At 39.0% G+C, this 22,281-nt stretch overlaps 2 protein-coding genes across 2 annotated transcripts; one reads left to right on the top strand and one right to left on the bottom strand.

Annotated features, from left to right (window-relative positions):
• Window positions 1-1,680: 1,680 nt before the first annotated feature.
• tdo2a (tryptophan 2,3-dioxygenase a) lies at window positions 1,681-8,400 on the top strand. Its single transcript, XM_008279492.1, has 12 exons — window positions 1,681-1,730; window positions 3,198-3,303; window positions 3,434-3,524; window positions 3,802-3,872; window positions 4,458-4,585; window positions 4,711-4,897; window positions 5,023-5,130; window positions 5,260-5,371; window positions 5,562-5,619; window positions 6,195-6,274; window positions 6,652-6,742; window positions 7,063-8,400. The coding sequence occupies exons 1-12, from the start codon at window positions 1,681-1,683 to the stop codon at window positions 7,214-7,216; spliced, it is 1,236 nt and encodes a 411-aa protein (XP_008277714.1). The 3' UTR covers window positions 7,217-8,400.
• Window positions 8,401-8,447: 47 nt separating this feature from the next.
• On the bottom strand, window positions 8,448-22,181 carry ctso (cathepsin O). The gene is made up of 8 exons (XM_008279487.1): window positions 21,824-22,181; window positions 20,826-20,931; window positions 16,730-16,854; window positions 14,264-14,431; window positions 13,780-13,901; window positions 9,760-9,923; window positions 8,771-8,863; window positions 8,448-8,657 (listed from the first exon to the last, which is right to left on the bottom strand). Exons 1-8 carry the CDS (start codon window positions 22,019-22,021, stop codon window positions 8,623-8,625), a joined length of 1,011 nt encoding a protein of 336 aa, XP_008277709.1. The 5' UTR covers window positions 22,022-22,181; the 3' UTR covers window positions 8,448-8,622.
• Window positions 22,182-22,281: the final 100 nt, after the last annotated feature.

The raw sequence follows: 22,281 nt of genomic DNA, 5'->3' as shown, positions 1-22,281 counted from the left end.
AATTTTTTTTTGTTCTGCCGAGCACAGAAGCACACAATGTGATTTCATTATTGCTTTTACTCACCCTTCAGCTGATAACTGGTGGACCTGTCGAGATAAAAATAATAATAATAATAATAATAATTTCATAGTGTCACAGAAACCAAATATGAAATTATTTTAACCTTTTCTTCGTAGGGTTTTCAAAAGTAAATGCATGAAGAAGCATCCAAGTTGTTTTGACTGTTCCTATGTGCAAATGTACATAGAGGTGATGGGCTCTGTCTGCTTCAATAATTATTTAAAACATGTTCTCACATTAATTCTGATTTCTTGTGGACAAAAAACAACAAAACACCTTGTGATTTGGCCTTACATTTTTACACAGAGTTCTTAAAACTTCATATACATGCAACTAATCAAAATTCACTGCAGTTTTGCGATCACCGTACATGATGGAGTGTCAGTCGTCTGTATCTAAATGCCTAAACTGTTAATATTTACACAAAACTCCCATGATGTAGATCTATAGTTAGGGACTCTTGCTGGCTACCTTTTACCTATTAAACTCTTTATTGACATTATACTTGTGGACAACACACAGTTTTGTCATTCCAGATGAGGGTCAAACTCAAAACAATTATATTTCACTTCTTTTAATCACATCTGTACATCAGATTCTGTAAGTATTTTTTGAACTCAAAACATCTAATAATAATGTAATGATCATCATATTTCAAAAACTGTCAAATTATGACAGTATTTAATAATAAAATAATAATAATCCACCTAACAGGGGGGCTCGGACACCAGAAGATTCTTACTGTTAATGTTTGTTTTTAAAACACTTCAGTCAGAAATATAATGATTTTGTTCAGGATGATGGTCTAAGAGTACAAAAAGTCTGATTGAAATTCATGTAGAGACGTAGCCACAGCTAATGGCCACGCTGACCCTTGATTTAAAAAAATAAATAAAAAATACAGTTGCATCAGGAAACTGTAACGACACAGTTCAAGGACTTGGACTGAGGAAAACAGTTCGACTTTCATGTGGGGTTTTACACAACTCTCGGAAATAAAAAACAGGCCATATCCCTGTTTTCTTTTAATCAGTGACTCACACAGACCTTGGAGATAAGCCATGATGACACGTGCGTCCTGTCGATGAGATGGACAGGTTTGTTAAGGCTTCGAAAGTCGACTGCCATAGTCTCGTGTCGTCTTAAGCATGTCGGCCACTGTACCCGCTCTCCACTAGCATCCTATTCATCGCAGCCAAATGGGAACAAGAACAAAGCATTTGGGGGCTGCCTCTGCTCTCCTTGTTCAGTCCGCAGCCTTATAATGCTGGGCTTGTACCATGTCCCAATTCAGAAATAGCTGCTTGTTATCATCCCTCTGATCTTCTGAGGACCGTTGCACACACTGATGGGACTCTACTTGATAAGTTCAGAAAAGGTGTGGGTGAAAAAAACAAGCAAGCTAATGATGTGGGAGAGATTTATAGGGAGTGGATTCAGAGTTTAACACTGATGAAACTGGGTTAACTGTTGTTTTGAAAAGACTTTGCCTTTTGGTATCGGCCATCGAGCACCGTGCCGGTCATTATTTTCAACAGACCTTGCCAATTGCAAAGAGAAACAAATAGCTCCCATGGTCGCATGTGTGTGACAGGTGAAATTAGAGGCCTAACGACAACATGTTCCGCTTTCAACAAGCCACGGACAGCAACGCCCTCCAGCTCTGGAGGTACGTACATCGCATTTGTCCAGTTTACAGGGAAAAACAACACAGCAAAGTATTTAAGATTACATTGTGTACAGTCCGTACACTCCGGGTTACCTTGAAACCACACATCCCTAATGATGTTCACTGAGGTAAATAAAATATTAACCCACTGCAAATATTTACAGATAAGTCCAGTGACCTATGCAGTGATTTCCAGAAAGCACGAGGATACGTTCCTGAATACTTTCACATACAATGACTTAAATATCGTGTTTATGTTTCTGTAGCCAATGACGAATGCTGAATGAGATTTTTGGTGAAATTAAAATAGATAAATAAAAAATCAGATAATACAGACAGTTAACACTAATATAACATAACTACATGACAACAATTCTAAAATAATAATTGTGTGTTTTTAGTGCATCAAACCTCTCATCCATACACACACACACACATATAGATAGATAGATAGATAGATAGATAGATAGATAGATAGATAGATAGATAGATAGATAGATAGATAGATAGATAGATAGATAGATAGATAGANTAGATAGATAGATAGATAGATAGATAGATAGATAGATAGATAGATAGATAGATAGATAGATAGATAGATAGATAGATAGATAGATAGATAGATGAACTTAATTTAGGGGAAAAGTTGGAGAAAAAAAAGAAAGAGAAGATAAGGCCATATCAGTGTTGTTAGTCAGTCTGTTAGCTAATCTGTGATGCTACTGTGCAAAGAGTCCACTGGTCTCAGGGAGACACTTATGTAACCAGGTTCGATGTTTTACATACAGCATATACATCAAACCCAGGAGTGTAAACACTGTGACTGAGACAGCAGAATACAAACAGAGATGTTCTGATTACTCTGTTCTATTGGAACAAAGGTCCCAAGTGACTCATTACACGTTTCAAATCTTCACATACTGAGGATCTGATATTGGTAATAATTTGCCAATTTGCAGAAAAGTAATATGTGTTAGTGTCTGGTTTTGTAGTTTTGTTTATTCCCATTTCTATTATTTGAAAAGGCCTTGTGACCGTTCTTAGAGCAGGTCACACAAAGTCCAGAAGGTAGTCCTGGGTAAAGATAAACAACGACTTTGTGGAACAAATAGAGGCGGGCCGGATGGTGAGTATTTGCTCGTGACTGATTGGACAAGATAAATCTTTAAAAACCCTGTATTGTGCTGACGACAATTTTAGTAAACAATAGTCGAGGAACAAGATTACATCTCTGCTGCAACTGATTTGGATAAAGCCATGAGTGGATGTCCGTATTTTGAGAAGAGGCATTTGTACGTTCAAGTTGTCGTCACGTCTAAACTATAATTCTCAGGGATTGTTTTTTTTCCTCCTGTTCTTATTTCATTTTTCACATTCATTAAATGCAGACCTGGTACAGCGCATAGTTTATCCTGATGACGGGAAAACACCAAGTAACTAAAGGCTTTCTCTCTCTTCGCACTGCAGGTTATTCAAAAATAAACCTCCCAAAACAGAGGAGGATGAGGATGCCTCTCAGGCAGGGGTTAACAAAGCCAGTAAAGGAGGAATCATCTATGGAGACTACCTGCAGGTAGAGAACACCACCTATCTCATGTAGCCATCTTTGTGGCTTTTTAAATAGAAAGATAAGTACTGGGATTTGCATTTGTTGTTAAAATTCAAGTTTTTAAGTCAATGGTTTCTTTCTTTCCAACCCCCAGCTTGACAAAGTAGTGTCAGCTCAGGTGCTGCAGAGTGAACTAAAAGGGAACAAGATCCACGATGAGCATCTCTTCATCGTCACCCATCAAGGTAAATTTAGCTTCATATCGTTTGAGCCTTTTTTTGTCTTTGTCTCACAGAAATAAAACTGCTGCTTTTGTTCTTGCATCCAGTCTTTAACATTAAGTGATTTCAGAGTTAATTAAATTAAATTGGTGGATAAATAGATAGATAGATAGATAGATAGATAGATAGATAGATAGATAGATAGATAGATAGATAGATAGATAGATAGATAGATAGATAGATAGTCTAACTTGTAATGTAATGATACCAAAATGCTTAAACCTTTTTTGTTCTATTTCAGCCTATGAACTGTGGTTCAAACAGATTTTGTTTGAACTTGATTCAGTGCGAGAGATCTTCATCAGCGGACATGTGAGTCACACATCTGTGGTGGCAGAAACTTCCATAATGTTCATTTTGCCTTGTTCAAAAACACAAAAAAGCAACTTGACATGAATCATATTTACCAAAAACAATCTTTTAAACTTTCAAGAATACATCTGACATGTAATTGTAAGGAGGGAAAATGTTTGGTATCCCTAAATCCAGAGCTTTTAGATGTAAACTGTCAGCGTTAGGGGTTGAACGTTGCTTCAAATGTAAAATCAAGCAGAATAATTTAAACGAACTGAGGAGTACAAAATCATCAGTGAAAATGATGATAGATCTTTCTGTTCAAAATGAAGCTATATTCAATAGTCATTCTGGCTTTGGCGTTCAGTCAGGGGAGAAAAAAAATGAAAATGTGTTCATCACTCAGGCTGATGTTCTGAATTGAAAGTAGAGGCACAGCTGTAATGTATTAGTTTCTTTTATTCCCTCTGGGAGCACACTAGGTTGAGGAAATAGTGATGCAAAATATCAACTGACTCAGTAACTGCACTGTTTTCCTGTGCAATGATGTGCTTTGAAGCTTTAATTATGTTAATGATTTCCTTACATTTGCTATTCCTCAAGGTCCGAGATGAACGCAACATGCTCAAGGTCAACACCCGCATCCACAGGATCGTAATGATCTTCAGACTGCTAGTCGACCAGTTTGCCGTTTTGGAAACAATGACAGCCTTGGACTTTTTTGACTTTAGGTAAACATATAAATAACTTTTGGCTATCTTTTGAGCTCTAAAAGTTTTATAAGATGCACTCCTTGGTGATGGTGCGCTTTGGCTGGGTTGTGTGCATTTACGCTCACTTGTGTTTGTGTGTGAAGGGAATATCTCGCTCCAGCCTCCGGCTTCCAAAGCCTTCAGTTTCGGCTCTTGGAGAACAAAATCGGGGTCCCAGACAACCTGAGGGTTCCATACAACAGACGCCACTACAGAGATAATTTCAAAGGATCTGACAGTGAGATGCTGCTCGCCACTGAACAGGAGCCGACCCTCCTGAAGCTGGTTGAGGTTTGTCTTACAGAGTTAATTACAGATAGTATATATATCTAAATTTCTGTTTTGTTCTATCTTTCTTTGGATACGCTCATCTGCTCCGGATATAAATGTGATAAAACCTTGGGATGTTCTTTCAGGAGTGGCTGGAGAGAACTCCTGGTTTGGAGGTGGATGGATTCAATTTCTGGGAAAGGCTGCAAATCAATATATTTGATGGGCTGAATCAGGAGAAGGAGAAAATTGAAGTAAGAGATGACTCCAGCTTTCAGAACAAACTTTTGCTGCTTTCCCTTGAGTGCTAAGATGATTGACAGAGTGTATTTTTATTTAAGGGTATTTTTCTTTCTTTTTTTTCCCTTTTTTTTTTTTTAAAGAAAATGCCAGATTCTGAAGAGAAGGAGGAACTGATGGCTGAGCTGGTCAAACAGAGAGAGATCTTCACATCCCTGTTTGATGAGAAGCGTCACGACCACCTCATCAGCAAAGGTAAGCGTTTAATCAGATGTAATAATCGTCAAGGCTTCATTATACTTGTCTACGGCCTGCGTTTAATTAAGAGTTGTGTCAGATGTATTACTTCTTGGACCTTAACATTTAAACTCCAGCTCACAAAACCACACAGAATAGACAAACCATTTACCTTTGAAAGTAATATACTTCCTCTTTTGTTAACAAGGTGAGAGGCGGCTCTCTTACAAGGCTCTGCAAGGTGCTCTGATGATCTATTTCTACAGGTATGTGTAGTTTTTAGTGTTTCTTCACCTTTAATTATGTAGTGGAACTCTGCTGGGACTGTATCTTTTACATTTGTTTCCTATTCACACATTTTTACACCTGAGATGCTGCACACAGCTTCAGTGGGACATCTTGCTTAAGAACACCTCAGCGCTAGTTCCTAAGGCAGGGCTGTTCATTTATTCTATCCACATAAAATTTCCATATCACAAGCCTTCTTTTTTTTTTTTTTTTTTCTAAAACCCTGTCAGCCATGTGGGTCATGTGACACCTGAAGCAGTTGTAAAACACTACCACTCTGTGTGGTTTTTAGAAGCTCAGAATGTCTGTCAGTTTTACCGAAAGGTGTGGTAGCCTGTGTAGTGAGGACACAATGTCACATGAGACTCATTAAAGCTACACGAGAGTCGACCCAATCATCACACAGCGACTGGAAGGTGATAATTAATCCAAAACTACTGGGTTTAAGATGTTAGCTCGGTTGTGAACAGGAGACAGCTGCTCTAATTTTACAACTTCTATGAACATCAGTCAAAGAGATTTTCATACATTTCCTTTTTCTCCTACCTTGAAGGGAAGAGCCGAGGTTTCAGGTTCCCTTCCAGCTGCTCACATCCCTCATGGATATTGACACTCTCATGACAAAATGGAGATGTAAGTATTGTAGTATCTCTATCAGTAGCTGCATATACTCAGAGCAAAAAAAAAGCAGAGCAGAGAAGGAAAAGTTGGGAAGAAAAAAAAGCAAATTTTTAGTAGAAACCAGTGCTTTCATATTTTGCCTAAGGGCAAAGCTGGACTAACAAGGGAGTTAACAAAGTTACTAAACTCTAAAGTTAGGTTACAACCCAAGAGGCAGAGGAATCTTTTAACATCTTCTACGCCTGCTCATCAATCCAACCTATTCCCATGAAATAAAACTGACTTATTCCTGACTTATGTCAAAAGAGTTTATAGCCCAAATGAAACATGCAGAGCCAAAGCACTGCTCGTATCACAATGGATATTTCTGTCTTATCTTTTTTTTATAGACAACCACGTGTGCATGGTGCATCGTATGATTGGCAGCAAAGCTGGCACCGGGGGCTCATCTGGCTACCACTACCTGAGATCCACTGTCAGGTACTGTGTCATGTAAACTTTAACTTTAATCCTGTGATTATGCACTTTACACTGCAAACACTTCAGAGTCAATTTAGATAAGGCCAGGACAGTGCTCCTCTGCTTATCTAAATTGACCTGTCACACCGGTCACTTCCTCCTGAAATGCAGAGTGACAATATATTCGACGATGTATTTAGTTAAAGTAATTTCAAAGTGACAAACGGTGAAATGTGAGCAGCAATTCAAGTTAGCTTTTGTTCCTCAGATAATAGACTTTGAAATGGATCTTCTAGTATACAAACTACATAAATCTGTCTGGTTTTTTTTCCCCCATTTAGTGACCGCTACAAAGTCTTTGTGGATCTGTTCAACCTGGCAACATTCCTGGTGCCTCGCCACTGGGTGCCCAAGCTGAACCCCAACGTCCACACCTTCCTCTACATGGCCGAGTGCTGCGACAGCTCCTACTGCAGCAGCGAGGACTCAGACTAGAGCGCGTCTCTGTCATCCGCCCCGGCTTCCTTTCACTGTAACGGATTACACCAAAGTGGATCATTTGCACAGCTGATAAGTTTCAGTGACAGATGCGTAGGTGAAGTGCAAGCCATCAAAGGAACTCATTTTGTTGATGTTTCAATCTGATGCATGACATCCAGCCGATGCATCCGAAAAGTCTATGCACAGAAGAATTTCCTCATTAATCAGGCCAGTCTTAAATATAACCTATTCTACTCAAACCCTGTGATGAAGATACAGTTTAAAAACACAGTAAGATGACATTTTTGGAACAGGGCACAATTTAATTTGATGTGTTATACCAGTTAAAAACATGATGTTAGTTTGACAGATAACACAGAGAGAGGAAAAACCCTCGAATATGCACGAGGGAGAGACCTTTTTTTTTTGTTTGTTTTTTTCCCTGATGGCATTTCAGGATGTATTAGTATTCTGGCATGTAAATACAGAAACATAACAAATGTAAAATAATAAGTAAGTGTGTATATTCTAATGTTTAGCAGACACAGGAAACAAAAATGCAGCAAATAAGTCGGGCTGCGGAGCCTGTTATGCAATGTCTGACAACAAATAAATCAAATAGCCATATTAGACTATTTTGCTTTTATCTTGACTGTGAGTCACACAGTGCTGCAGATGGCTCCTTGATAAGAGCCGCTTGGATGTTTTCTCAATAAAAATTGCATAAATTAACTTAGACTGACCTGACAGAAAATGGATCAGTGAGAGCTGTGATCAAACCTTGCGCACGGGGACAACGCTGATAGTGACGAAGGGTTTTGTCTTTCATGTCAGCATGGGGAAGGTGTCACAACAGGAGCCGTTTCCGACTACTGAGATGTGGCTTAGATACATAAAATGACAGCAAACCTCAGTCACGTCAATGTCAATATCTACAACGGAGCCATTTGCAAAGCATAAATGTGACACTACAAAATATGAACCATAGAAAATTGTACATATTATTAGTGATGTCGCTGTTATGGATATGTTTTGTATTGTATTATATACAGTATATATATGCAATTGTATTGTGTATTTATGCAGTGATGATTGTGTCTCTGTATTGATAAATGTACAAGTCGTATTACCCACATGTATCTACCTTGTGTATTATAATACGATGCATATTTTGTACAGTAAAACTATTCGTATTGTGACAGTGGTGTGTAGGTGTTTTATTGTTCTGTTATAATCCAACACTTTCCAACATATGAGGCGATTTATTTTGTTTCAGTCTTACAAAATGGTTGCATTATTACAACAAAACATTATTTAAAGTGAAACTTAAATTAAAACAGAGGAATGATTTCAATTTTGGCACTGGTGTCACTTGACACCCACATAGAACGGCTCAGACAAAAAAAATGTACGTAGTGTTGTCAAAGAAAAACAGCTGCCACAGAATCTGCAATACCTAGGAGAGGACAAAAGAGAGATGCAATATTAATCCCTGAGGGGATACCGGACACAGCAGGACATGTGTGTGTATATATGTATAAAATGCCACGAGGCAAAGTTCAAACTCACCACAGATGTTGCCACCGATTTTTATATAAACATAACCCTCGTTCCCCCATCTCGTTCCCCAGGAGTTTTGCACAATCCAGTATGGAATATCCCCTAAGACAGACAACATGCATTTCAACATTGAATTATTAACAGGGTAGAGGGGCACTGGTTGTGTGTGTGTGCACTGCAGCTGTGGCCACTTCAGACTGTTACATAATCACCCATATCCTTGTGTAATACCATGAAAACACAAGTGTGTGTGAAATAATTGATGGCAAGAAATATAAAACACCGCTGCGGACAATCTACGTCAAGAAGTAAACTGCGCGATAACTGATATCACGTACTAATAACAAAACTATTGTCCACCCTTAAATTTTAAACACGTTCACACACTGATTTCTTGTTTCAAAACTGGGACACAACAATCGATGCACCTTCTGAATAAACAGAAGTTCTGGAACATGGTGTAAACTGTGTTTACCATCTCGAGCTCTGGACACAGTGTACGAAACAGGACAGACAGGGTGGACAAGGTGAAATAAAAACTAAATTGGGTATTCTTTCAATTCTTCACTTTGCCAGAGAGGTTAGTTTGAATCAGACACATTACCACATTATTAGGTAAATTATATAATGAAGATGAATTCAGTGTCACAAGAAACATGTGAAACAGCCTCACTATGTTATTTCACTTGATATAAATATATATTTAGACATAATTTTAGGGAATCAGCATGAACTAAATTGCTTAATATTCTTCACTCCGTCTGTCTTTGTTTTAACACTTAGGTGGGCTGACACTCCTGTCGCAGCAGCAATTTGTGATTAAGGCTGATTAGGACAGGCATATTTTTAGTACCTTTAAATCTTGCCTAGTGCAGTTTTAAATTACTTCCACAGTCCCTAGGAATACAAAACTTTATTGACCTACAACAGTGAATATTAGATCGAGTTAAATATAAAAGTCCTTTTCCCTCTTGCATAAGTGGAGTGGCAGCATGTACCAGTAGTGTCGTATCCGACAATCAGGACAGCGTGGTTCGACCATCGGCTGGAGCAGTGGTGCTGGATGATGCCACCCAGGTAATCCTGCCAGCTGACGGCATCCACGATCGCAGCCAAAGGACCGTGCTCCACAAGCTGACCCATCATTGCCTCCTCTTGACCACTGAGGACAAATAACACATACGTTTAACCTTGAGGTTGAACTGCTTTATCACATATACTACAATGATCCACTACAATGCTGAAACCATCGTTGTAAAATTGTCTAGGTCTCCCCCTCCCACCCCCAGTTCCTTGCTGCCAAAACAGTTCTGAAACATTGGGGCATGAACACAAGACCTCTGGGGGTGCCCTGTGGTGTCTGGCACTGGATTGTTGGCAGCAGATCCTTTGGGCCCTGTGGGTTGCAGGGTGGCACCTCTGTGGATCAGCCTTGCAGCAGTGCATCTCGTATATGCTTGATCACACTGTGATCTGGGCAGTTTAGAGGCCTGGGTCTGCATCTTGGGCTATTTGTCGTGGCCTTGAGCCATTCCTGAGGAGTTTTTGCTTTCATTGGAGGATGCTGTTGCCAAGGGGATGTGTGCGTAACTTGCAACAATGTTTAAATGTGTCAAAGTGTATCTACGTGAATGCCAGGAACCAAGGATTCCTCGCACAACATGGCATTGTAAAGAGATGATCAATATCAGTCACGCTGCCTGTCAGTGGCTTTAAGGCTGTGGCTGGTGAATACTGTAATGTCCGTGGGTTGAGCAATATCTTACTCTTCAAGTAAGATTCTGGGAAATATTAGTGCAACATTTCACAATCAAATTATTTGATCTATTTTTGTATTTTTTCCCTCTCTGTCTTCCCCCTTATCTCGTTAATACAGTCAGTCTAGGACAAAGAACAGCACGATTTTTCATCTGTTCATTCTCTGCTGCACACATGCAGGCCCCCTGTGTCACTCCATCTTGTCCTTCTGCCAAATCATTCCCACTGGGGATATCCGTGATGCCCTGCTCTGCCAGGCTTCTTTCATATGGTCCTTGGAACCTATATCTGTGGAAAATCTATACTGTGTAAAGCCATGTGCCTCTCCATTCGGTGAGAGGTGATATTTCATGTAGCTGGAACTTTATGATGGCGTTTTTGTTTTTTGCTATGCAGCAGTACAGATCTGGTTTAACCATCAGTTTAAGACTCCTCCAAGTCTCCACCCTGTAAAGACATACAACTCCAGCAGCTTGATGGACTCAATGACCCAGAACTGTGACCTTTCAGAAGACAGGGGCAGGTCAGAAGGAAAACACTGGATACAGCAGATCAAACTGTGGATAAGAACGGAGCAGGAATTTAAGTAGTACCTTCAAACTGACAGTGTCTCAGTCTGAAACTCCAATTTACTTTGCTTTACTTTTAATGTCTGTTTAACAAATAGCAAATTTGTTTTATTTTTTGTGGTGCACGTCAAAGTCAGAAGCAATTTAAAGTGCAAAGAAAAGCATTAAAGAATTAACAAAATACCAGGATACAAACCTCTAAAATAGAAGAGAATGAGATTTCAAACAATCAGGTAATGTCAAATAAAAAGCATAATGAAATGTAAAATACAAAATGAACAAGAACAATAAGACCCGAAATACAGTGTAAGTGCAGCTACAGTGCAGTAATAAGCTATAAACTGCCCTTAATGCAACAAGAAAAATAAAGTGCGGTAAACAAACCAATATATCAAAGGCACAGAGGAACATCAGCATTTTAAATTTAGTCTGAAAATTGGTTAATGTTGGGTCACATTTCATATCATCAGGAAGTTGTTTTCATCCGTATGTAATGAAGCAGTAAAAAGCAGCTTCAGCATGTTGATTCTAACTCAAAGCACTGCTTCCTAAGGGTCTCATTCTTAGATGTATTTTAGCCCTAAATTACCGAGTGATTTATAAAAAAGCAGCACTTTAAAATGTAACTGGAGCCAGCGGAAAGATTTAAAAACTAACCTCAAGTGGCAACCTCCTGTTACAAGCCTAGCAGCAGCTTTTCGAACAAGTTGTCTCACAGTCTTTAGACCAGAGAAGACGCATTTGCAGTAGTCCACTCTGCTGGAAATAAAGGCATCACTGATTTTCTTTACATCTTGTATGGGCATGAGACCTCTAGTTCCTGCTATATTTTTGATATGAAAATGAAGAAAGTGAATTCTCAGAAGTGGCAGTCAGCATACAGAGTGCAGACAGACTATCTCGGCTGTGCGATCCGTCGTGTTTTAAACGCTCCTCAGGTAGGGGTTGGGGTGACTCTCCTTCAAGGATTTTTTTTGTGTGCCGTGTTATGTCTTGTTGCTGTTTAATTCCTCCTATCGTTTGCAGCACGAGCAGAAAGGCGATGAGGCATTTAGAGAGAGAGAGAGAAAAAAAAGGAGATAAACCATTTTATTTTGGACTTGTAAAGGTAAATTCCATCAACCCTAAAAAGATGACAGACAATCTGACAATCTGCCAAATCTCTTGAGTAGCCCCCTGACTGGTGGTAGAAGGCCACTGATAAGTATGAGGGAACCAGAGTGAGTTCAATAGATCAATAAAGTCCTATTTCAGAAGTTCTGATTGTTGTTCCACAGTGTCATTGGTCTCCATGTGTACTATAATGTTTTTCGCAGCTTGGTGCTAGGTTGGTGATTTCTTTGCCGTGTCACAGACCACATTCTTTGGAAAGTAGTAATTTTGGTGTTTTCAATGCTTATGCCTTTTACACGTTTAGTAGCAAAAAAAAATTCTATAATCAGAGTTTGAAGCCTAGTTTTCCCTGGGGGCTTTTGCTTTCATAGCTACTCTCAGTCCTTACACTGCTGTTTGAGGATGAGAGGTTACCCAGGTCATCTGATCGAGATTCAGGGTTCTGCAGCAGCAGCAGTGCAAATCTGGTCTAAACATAAAATGCTTTAACTCTCCTTTCTGAATGGCTGTGTCCTACTAAGCACAGGTTGATAAGGCACCCTGCCTGGATGGTAGTGCAGGCCAGCTAGTGGCATCACAAATCTCCCAGCACTGGGCTCTGGCTGTCACTCGCTCTACCGTCTCCCTAGCAAGTGATTTATTCTTCTTTGCACCAAGAGAATTTCAGAGATGACTGCTACTTTCAGATTCCTCGCCAGGCAAGACAGCCCTTATGTTTCTTGGTAGTCTTGTTGGTGCTAATTTGCAGGGTGTTAGTATTCTCTTGGTCCGTGGTAAAAGAAGCTTGTGCTGTCTGAGGCCACACTTGCATAGTACTTAGATGTAATAACAGTATTAAGTAAATATGCTTGTAGCCCTCTGTGTCTTTCACAAATTAAAGTTGGAGTGCCATATAATTATTCAGGAGTCGCTGCCCATAATTTTTCGGCAGCAAAACATGAGGCCATCGGAAGAATATTGTCAGCAAAGCAGAGAGTGAGCAGCAAAGTGTCGGCACTTGGAAATGGGATTAGAAACAATCAGTTAAAATGATTACACTGATACGGTAGAATGTAAAGAAAACACGGTATGGTAAAGGATATCTGAAACAATTTGTTTTTAAGGAAAGGAATCATACAAAAAAAATCTGAGAGATAAACTTTGAAGCCATGTTAAGTCTACTCCATCAAAATCCGAACTCCATCAACTCTGACGGAGGACTTTGATCCCAGCTCTGAGAACACCACAACAATATTGACCTAATAATAAAAAATAACAAACATCACATATGCATGAGGGTGAGTCCCAGTTCTGTTCAATATTAAATAAGAAAGATTGGATTCACTTTAACTCAAGGTAACCTTTGGGCCAAAACAACTGACCCAGAGTCAAGAACCTCTGTGCTACTGAGCTATCCATGTCTGTTGACATAGTAAACACTGCAGTCTGTGGTTGCACAGGGCCAATCTCACACCCCCTCCTCTCTGTCCTTGATACTTTGTGAAAACCACAATAAAATTCCTTGAGCTTTTCCTGGAATACAATGTTAATTTTTACCCTTTATCACTTACAGGTAACTTGCAAAAATATGTCTTTTACCTGAAGTCCTGTGCAGTGAAGTTCTTGACAGCAACACCTCCGTGTGACGGGGAGAAAAAATGGCAGATTCCTGTCTTGGCCTTGTAGGGGTACTCTGACTGAGTCACCAACTTCATACGAGTCTAGAGAGAAAATAGTGAATAGGTTATCTAATTGCAGCATCTCCACTTATTTAGGAAATATATCATTGATATCTGACTACAGGGAACAACACTTTGATTGCTCATTGCTTCCTGTCACTACACATCTCTCAACAATAATACTTAATGCTTAAAAAGCTAAAAAGTGAAACACATTGCTCTCATCTCCACACAGGTCTCCTCGTCTTTAAACAGTTGCTTTAGTAACAGAAATAGTGAGTGCATTTTTTTTGGGCAAGTATTGGGAGGTTTATTCCTATTCTTCTACTCACTGCAAACTATTTTGAAAGCATCTTTTACAAGACCTGAGGATCTCCTAAAGCTACGTAAAAATATCAACATACCTGTTGTAACCACTTCAGAGCCTTCGTTGTGGATCCTCCATCGCAGCCTTCATTTTGGAAGCAGCAGTCCACAATCTGCTGCACACTGAGCCTCTCCAGCTGCGAGCCTCCTATAGCCTGGACAGACTGTATGGCACCAACCACACTAAATGCCCAACAACTGCCACACTGTAAAGGTACAATTACAGCAATAAGACAGACAAGAAAATGCTGGAACATGATTCAGATCCAAAACAAAAATCTAGTCACATCATACAGAGCCCAGAAGGAAATTTATACACAAATATTTATTTATTTATTTTAATTTTTTTTTGCTTATCTCCATCTACAGAGAATTTTATGTTTTCCTCAAGGACACTTCAGCAGGGCAAAGACTTATTTTACATTGAATTATGGAAATGAAGTTTCAGCATTGATCCGTGTAGCGGGGTTGCACAAGGACAGATCATTCATCCTCAAATAGACCCACTCTACCCTGATTATTAGATAAACACAAAATTTAGATACAAGTTCAACAGAAGATTTTGGGTTAGATTTAACTCGTGTCATTTGAGCTTAGAAGCCAATCTTGGGTTTTTAAACACTGCTTGATTTCAGCGATGTGGACGCCGTCCGTGGTAGAACAGGTGAGGCGATCTGGCCAGTCTGAGTGAACTGTGACTAATTGTTTTCTGCTGCCATCTACTGACAGAAAAACTTCAGGTGTACTGTCTTGAGGAAAACTGTATTCCTGCTTCAGTTAATGTGCTCGGGCATTAAGTGGAAGGACCTTTTGCAATGTTAAGGTGTTTCACGCTTCAGATATCTTACAGATTACCTTCCTGAAAAACTCTTCTCTGGCAGGGGGCAGGAGGAGAGGCGACATATTCTGCACTACATTATGTAAACAACTAATTTTTTTTCATGTTTAACATTTGCACGGACAAATTTGTTTCTCCAAACAGTATTGCACTACAATAATCTCCCTTGCTCAGCATAAATTCCCATAAATGTAATGAAAACCTGAACTATCAATGTGTAAAAATTCAATATTTTTGTTGCTCAATATGGTGCCACAGCTTAAAATCAATACTGACAGCAAAATCAGTCATTATTGCTTGGACTGGAGCTAAGTATGCGCTGAGTATACAAAATATTAGAGCCATCTGCTCCCTTCTCTAAAGCAATGAAATGCACTCAAGTCATAAATGTGGAATCAAGAGAAGGAGAAACCGGATCAAGACAAATTTATAGGAGGTTAGTGGTTTGATATTATGGGTCTTTGTGCAGGGTAATGCATTTTACTTTCTGTCTATCCATTGATGCGTTTTAGAAACTGAGCCAACCAAGCTCTACACACACAGAGCCAAACAAAAAGAAATGTGTGCAGAAAAACTGCAGCAGAGCTGAGTGGTAGGTGAGTGTGGTCATTTACAGACTCTCCCTGGAGCTAAACTTTACCTGAATTCAAGAGAGTAAATTATGGTATCATGCTGCCGTTTTCCTGTATGGGTTATGTCTCTCCCCTAGGACAACAGTTTTACAGTGACAACATCATCCCCTGCAGCAAATTGACTGACTGAGGAGATAAAGGACAAAAAGAGCAAAAAGTGAGCTTCACTGAGGACAGGCAACAACTCCATCTCACTAACCCTGTCCCTTCTCTACCCCCAGATCTAATCCGCTCCCTGAACTACACTCACAAAGACTTAATTTGTCATTGTTTCCCTGCGTCTCCTTTGCCATTATCACAACTCCCCAACACTAAAACATGTGTTTTGTTCATTACTGCCTCACTTGAATGTTTGACCTTCAGTTCAACACAAGACAAACTGTTTCCAAATTGATCTGCTGGAGGGAGAAGTCTCTCTGTGCTTACCTGAAATCTCAGTTTTGAAAACACAACCAAGGTTGTGTGTAATCACAACTAGTCTGGAAGTCATGGACCACAATGCAACTCAAGCTGTTAAGTGTTTTGTAAGAAACAAGAAGCCTCTGGTGTACACACACCGAGAATGAATGAAAATTATTTCCATACCCATAGATTCTTACATTTTTCCATGAGGCAGATGGAGTAAATGGAATTCTATGTATACCTTTCCAGGGGATGGAACATTCCTTGTGGAAAACCGATATCAGTCACAAATCAATTATAAAAACAGTGTTTTTATACGTCCTAAAGCATCTTAAATAAATGGATGTGCATCCTTATGGATGGTGCATGGAAATACTTCTCACTGGAAATCACACATTTTACATCTATTAAAAAATAAAAAGCAAGGACACAACTATCAAGCACCAACTTCATCATTTTCGCTGTATTGCTGGTGAGGATTTGTGGCTCATATGGGCGCCCTTTTGATTTTCTTTATTTGTTAATATTTAAATTATTTGTTGAATTTTATTTGTGTGTGTGTGTAACTCAGGTGCATGCAAATAATCTCCTACCGATACAGTATGTCTATTACTTGTGTGTGTAAACCGTACTGATAGTTGGTCTTGGACCGGTGCCACCACTGATTTGTCCCTCCAGTCAAATTTGGCTGGGAGCTGCTTTATACTCAGGCCAGAGAAGAGAGGAGCTCGATCATGGATTGCTCGCAGGTAAAGATCTGTGGATAAGAGATAGACAGTTCAAAGTCATCCCTGGATATAAAGCTGCATGTAAACAATGACTCTGCAGATTCAGTACCAGCCATCCAAGAGGTAAGACACTGAGCTAAGACATTCCACTGAACAAATTAAGAACAAGTGCATGCAGCATGTTAAAATTCCCACAAAGGCAAATAAAACAGGGAAAGATTAAAGACAAAGATTTGAGGAGAAATATTGTGATTTCTCATAAAATGTGAAAATATCTATAGTAATTTAGTACAAGCATTATTATTCTATATCATTGATACAGTCTGATCGTGTGCCTTTTATGTTTCATTACTCATAAATTAGAAAAAGGTTTATGGACGTTGAACCAACCAGAGAAATAAAGGTAATGACTAAATAAATTGTACATTTTGACCACTTTGCTAAGCTTTAAGAACAACATTACAGACCGTTTTAGACGACTAAAATCAATCAACCCTTCCAATTTTTATATGTCTGGGTACCAGGATTGCAGAACTTTTCATTTCTTATAGGTTATATGGGGATGTTTTGACTGTTCAAATGAAACAGACCTGTTTTTTGGTATTTCTGCAAAAACGAACACCATTAAATGAGGAAAAATGTGCCCTAAAAGAACTGAATGGATTAAAATATTTGAAGGATCCCAGACGGTATCCAGTCCCTATTTCTGTGCCTCTATGTTTGCGTCCTCCACACTAAAGCTGATTCAGACAAGGAAACACTTTTTGTGACAACTGCGACAACTGTCCCAGGTTTCATTTCAACCCTGACAAATTCTGGTTGGAGGAGTTCAAACATACATCAGGTGGATTCTCAACAGCTCATGCTGTGATTTTGTTCTTCATATTCAAAAGAGGGAATGCAGTGCAGCCTTTCATGTTTCACACTGAGGGCTTCATGTGTTTGACACACGTGAATGAGAAACATCTGAAATGTGACACTTCTAGATGCAATGTAGCTGCACAGATACAGATGAAGAAAACACATTCTTACAAAGAAACAAAAGCAGAAAATGATGTGTCTGTCTGTGGTCAGATCACAGCTAGATCAATTCTCTAGTTTTTGGGCTAAAAGACTTGAATTATTAAACTGGGTGGATGAAATTATCTGATGGTCTCAGACTGTATCAAGTCACTATTTCTCTGTACCCATGATCATGCTGATTTAGACAAGCTGGCGATATTTTGGTGCCAAAATTCCCCCAGGTTTCGTTTTAACACTAACAAATTCTGGTTTCAACAGTCAGCCTCCATTTTACTCATGAAAATCAGCATCATATCAGCTTGCATATAAATCAGCTAAGGAGACTCGTCACTCTCAAACCACATAAATACCCTGTACACATTTATAAACAGTTAAACACACAGACAACAGCTTTCATTGCTGATCTGTCAGATATTCAGACTGTCAGGCCTTCACATCTGAATAGATGTTATTTTAAGAATCTTCACACACCAGACATTTCTCTTATTAAATACTTGAGGAAACTAATCACTTCGATGTTAATCGAGCTGTGATATACTGCGCGCAGTCTACGATGAGCAATCTAAATGTTTTCCGCTTCTCTGAAAAATGTCACACCATGGATTCTATTCAAAGTATAAACCTTCTAAATCACACTAATAAGATTAAAATCTCTTCAATTCAACAAAAATGTAAAGTTCCTATCAAACATCATACTGTTGAGTCAACAGCCACGTAGCCAGTGCAATCAGGATGAGAACCAGCACGCTGAGTAGCAGGCAAGAGCAGTAATGGTTGCAAAATTTCCCAAGGCTTTGTGTGTATGGGTTTGGCCTGGTTTTGGTCAAGAAATGGCACATTTATCCATATTCAGGCCAGCTTTGGACCATGAGCCCATGAGTACTGGCCTGATTTTGGATGCGATGTAAACACACTGATCCACAGCAGTTATGTTTGATTATTTTGATTAATGGTAAAGCACTTTTAGTAGGACTAGTTCCATATAATAATAATAATAATAATAATAATAATAATAATAATAATAATAATAATAATAATAATAACAATAATAATAAAAACAATTTATTTGACTGTTCAAGTCCATACAAATTTCCAACATTTAGTAAACAATGACTTCATTCATATAATCAATCAATCTAAAGGTTTACAGCCTCATCATTCAGTCTTCAATCTTTCCTGAAGTATTTTCTCTATTGATCGCTCTTATCAGGCTTTCTGATTTTTGTCCACCATTGTGGAGCTGCAACTGCGGTGAGTGAATCTGCTTATTTGTTCATCCTGTAATGTTGTTCTACATTTATCATATTGAAGTAGTGATGATTATCACAAATGTAAAAACATTTGTCCCAAATCTTCATGCATCCCATGCCAACGTCAAAAGGCAGTATAAACAGTTGTGGTTTAAACACAATCTGGACCAGTAGAACATGTCTGTAACTTTGTTGTTTTCTTATCAATCTTATCAAATGTTTTACAGTAAAGAACCGCAGCAGCCGTCGGACACAGATTTTGTTTGTTTGTTTTATTTTTTGTTGTACCTTTTTTTTGTACAAGATCAAAACAGCATTTGAGTGAAATTACACAAAAGTTTAGTAAGCTGTTTAATACACTATCACGTTGTAATGTGATGCCAGCTCAGCTGCCACACTTTTAACTGGTACAAAGAACAGACAGCACATCACCCTGGTTCCAGCTCATTTGCATTGTATTTCAGTGAAATAGAGAATTGAGCTGAACATTTTACTGTTAGATTATAAAGCCCTTCACCGTTTAGCTACACAATACATTCCCGATGTTACTTCTGTTTTCTGTCCTCTTAGGAAATCCTCACAGTTACTCCTCTCTGTTCCTCATTCACACTGCAAAACCAAAGACAACAGGGCTTTTTGGTTACTGCACCCAAGTTCTAAAACACTTGTCTCCCAATCCACATTAAATCCTGTCCTACCATCGGAAATCTCAAATCAAAATTGAAGGCTCACTTTTTTTTGGTTGCTTTCAGTTTTCCTGGCGCTGCCCTCGTCATGTCCACTCTTAGTTTCTTTTCATCGCCCTGCTGTTTTGCTGTTTTCACTCAGTTTTCTCCTTCACTCTTTCAGTATTATAGTTAAACCTTCTCATTTTGATCAGGTCAGTGTGCTTTACCTCAGCTATCCTGCCTCCACATGTGTTCATTCTTGTCATTTCCTCCACAGGTTTCTATTCTATTAAATGCTATTCCAACCTATTAACTTCGTCTCATCTTTCTAATCTAGTTTCTGTGTTGTCCTTTATGTCCTCTCTCCCTCTCCCTGCAGGTACTTCTGGCTCTGGAGCTGCACAGGTCTAATTTGCGGTCTACTTGTCCAGGTCCGGTCGGTTCACTGTTGATGTTCTCTTATTTGTTGTCAGTTTGTCGCTATCATTTTTTCTGTCCCCTTTATCCTCACCCCAACTGTTCGAGGCAGACCATGGTCACCCTCCCTAAGCCTGGTTTTGTTGTAGGTTTCTTCCTGTTCAAAGGGGATTATTCCTCTCCACTGTCACAAATGCGCCACTCACAGTAAATCTTTGGATTTGTTGTTGTTTTTTATTGTATATTTTTGTAGGGCCTTAATGTTAGTTTTAAATGTATTTAATAATTAATATTACTGTAGGCTGTTAGCATTGATATTTAAAGTTGTCAGGTAAACTTGTATAATTTTAAATGGTTTCATTTGAAATATTTAAATTACTCAAATAAATTCACATCATTAATAATTCTCAACGGTCTCAACCTCAAGATTTAAATTCATTAGGTAAATTCATAATGCCAAACTTGTTTCTCTACTGGAAAGCACTTTGGCTCAATGGCTGTTTTTTTAAATGTGCTGTAAAAACAACAGTGACTTGACTTATGTGTTACCATAAATAGGTCAATGTGTGACGTGACTGTGTGGTGCAAATGAATTAATTCCTGTCTGCAAACCTGCACGATACTGAAAAAGTTGCAACCTACCCCTGAATTCCTTCTGTGAGAGGTCAGAGAACTGGTTGATGCCGTACTTGGCAGCCTGTGGTCCTGTAGAAAACGTGTTCAGGTACGTATGTCGCTCGGTGGCATTCTGTAACAACATAAACAACAAATCAGGTGTGGTGTCTTAAAAGTCTGCAAAATGTTGGCAACTCTGGTCACAAGAATGAGTTGTTTAAGTAAAAATTATTGTGTGAAACAGTTAAATAATTTTGTGAAGAGGATAAAGGACTTTTTTTTCTAATATAAAAAATATATACAGAGAAATCTCATGTTCATTTTTTTGTTTGCTTCGAGCCTGCAATAAAACCCACAAGTTGTCTACTTACAAATATTGGCGTATTACCTCTGCTTCAAAAGGGACTAATTACACATACTCAACTACTGTGCTTGTGATTGCATGTGATCATTACCATGTCCTCTAATTACCATAGGAACTCCACTGTATTTATAGCAATTATGCATATGCATTTATATGACACCTACAGCTGGTACTGACTTTGCAGATTTAAAATGTACAAACAAAATATGCAGTTATTGCTGAATACAGAGTAACAGACAGTATTTTAATCTGGCAAAAAAACAGCAGTCAAACAGGCCAGTAATATTTACTTTACGTTTGCCATCATGTTTATATCAGTAAGTGTTTTAACAGTAGAACTCACTGTATGATCTATTGCTCATAAATTCATCTTTATCTAAGGACGATTTTATGTGTTGAATTCACAAGTTATAATAGAAGTTATTGTGCTTTTTTAATTGTTTCGTGTTTCCTAAAAATTACTGACATTGCATATCAAGGTGAAATAAGATATACAATTTATAAACATTTAATATTTTCGACCAGTTTTTTTTTTAAAACACTTCCGTCCTCTACGTAAGTGGGCGTGGCCTGCACTGACGTACGCCGCCGTTTTGTCGTTGAATAGTTTTAAAGTTCGTCCCTAAAGTAATTCTCTTGCTTTTTTTTCTGCCTTACCTACCTGATAATACAGATGCCGACGGCTGTACTCGTCGCTGCTGAAGTCGTAGACGCGGTGAAACTTCGCTCTGAACGAGTCGAAGTCAACCGCGGAGTTATTCCGCGTCGTTTCGTCCGAGCTCACATTGTGGCAACACGCAGGAAAGACGAGTGCGCCGAGAGTCGCTATCACAACTTCAAGCAGCCGGTAGCCCCTCATTTGACGGAGAAAAGTCGGTCAGAGACATGCACAGGTTCAAACGGGAAGCGCAGATGTTTAGGTGTTTGCGGAAAAGGTGTGCGGCAACAACATGGTGTGACACACACGCGCGGCGACCGGGAGGCGTTACCCTGGAAACCGAAAGTAGAATACGGGTACCTTTGACACCAGGGGAGGTAAACAAGCAGGAATTAAAAATAGAAAATTAAATTACATTTCACATCGACTTTGTTGCTCATTTTCCCAATTTACAGTGCCTC

The sequence above is a fragment of the Stegastes partitus genome, unplaced genomic scaffold (assembly GCF_000690725.1).
Source record: "Stegastes partitus isolate 25-593 unplaced genomic scaffold, Stegastes_partitus-1.0.2 Scaffold160, whole genome shotgun sequence".
Taxonomy (NCBI): domain Eukaryota; kingdom Metazoa; phylum Chordata; class Actinopteri; family Pomacentridae; genus Stegastes; species Stegastes partitus.
Note: the sequence above shows the minus strand (reverse complement) of the source record. Positions and strands in the feature narration are given on the sequence as shown.

Coding starts and splice junctions, on each gene's coding strand:
- ctso (XM_008279487.1), bottom strand. CDS start 22,021: ATGAGGGGCTACCGGCTGCTTGAAGTTGTGATAGCGACTCTCGGCGCA. Junction 20,932..21,823: donor GTCGGCATCTGTATTATCAG/GTAGGTAAGGCA, acceptor ATGTTGTTACAG/AATGCCACCGAGCGACATAC. Junction 16,855..20,825: donor CTCACAGAAGGAATTCAGGG/GTAGGTTGCAAC, acceptor TCTTATCCACAG/ATCTTTACCTGCGAGCAATC.
- tdo2a (XM_008279492.1), top strand. CDS start 1,681: ATGTTCCGCTTTCAACAAGCCACGGACAGCAACGCCCTCCAGCTCTGG. Junction 1,731..3,197: donor AACGCCCTCCAGCTCTGGAG/GTACGTACATCG, acceptor TTCGCACTGCAG/GTTATTCAAAAATAAACCTC. Junction 5,372..5,561: donor CGACCACCTCATCAGCAAAG/GTAAGCGTTTAA, acceptor TTTGTTAACAAG/GTGAGAGGCGGCTCTCTTAC.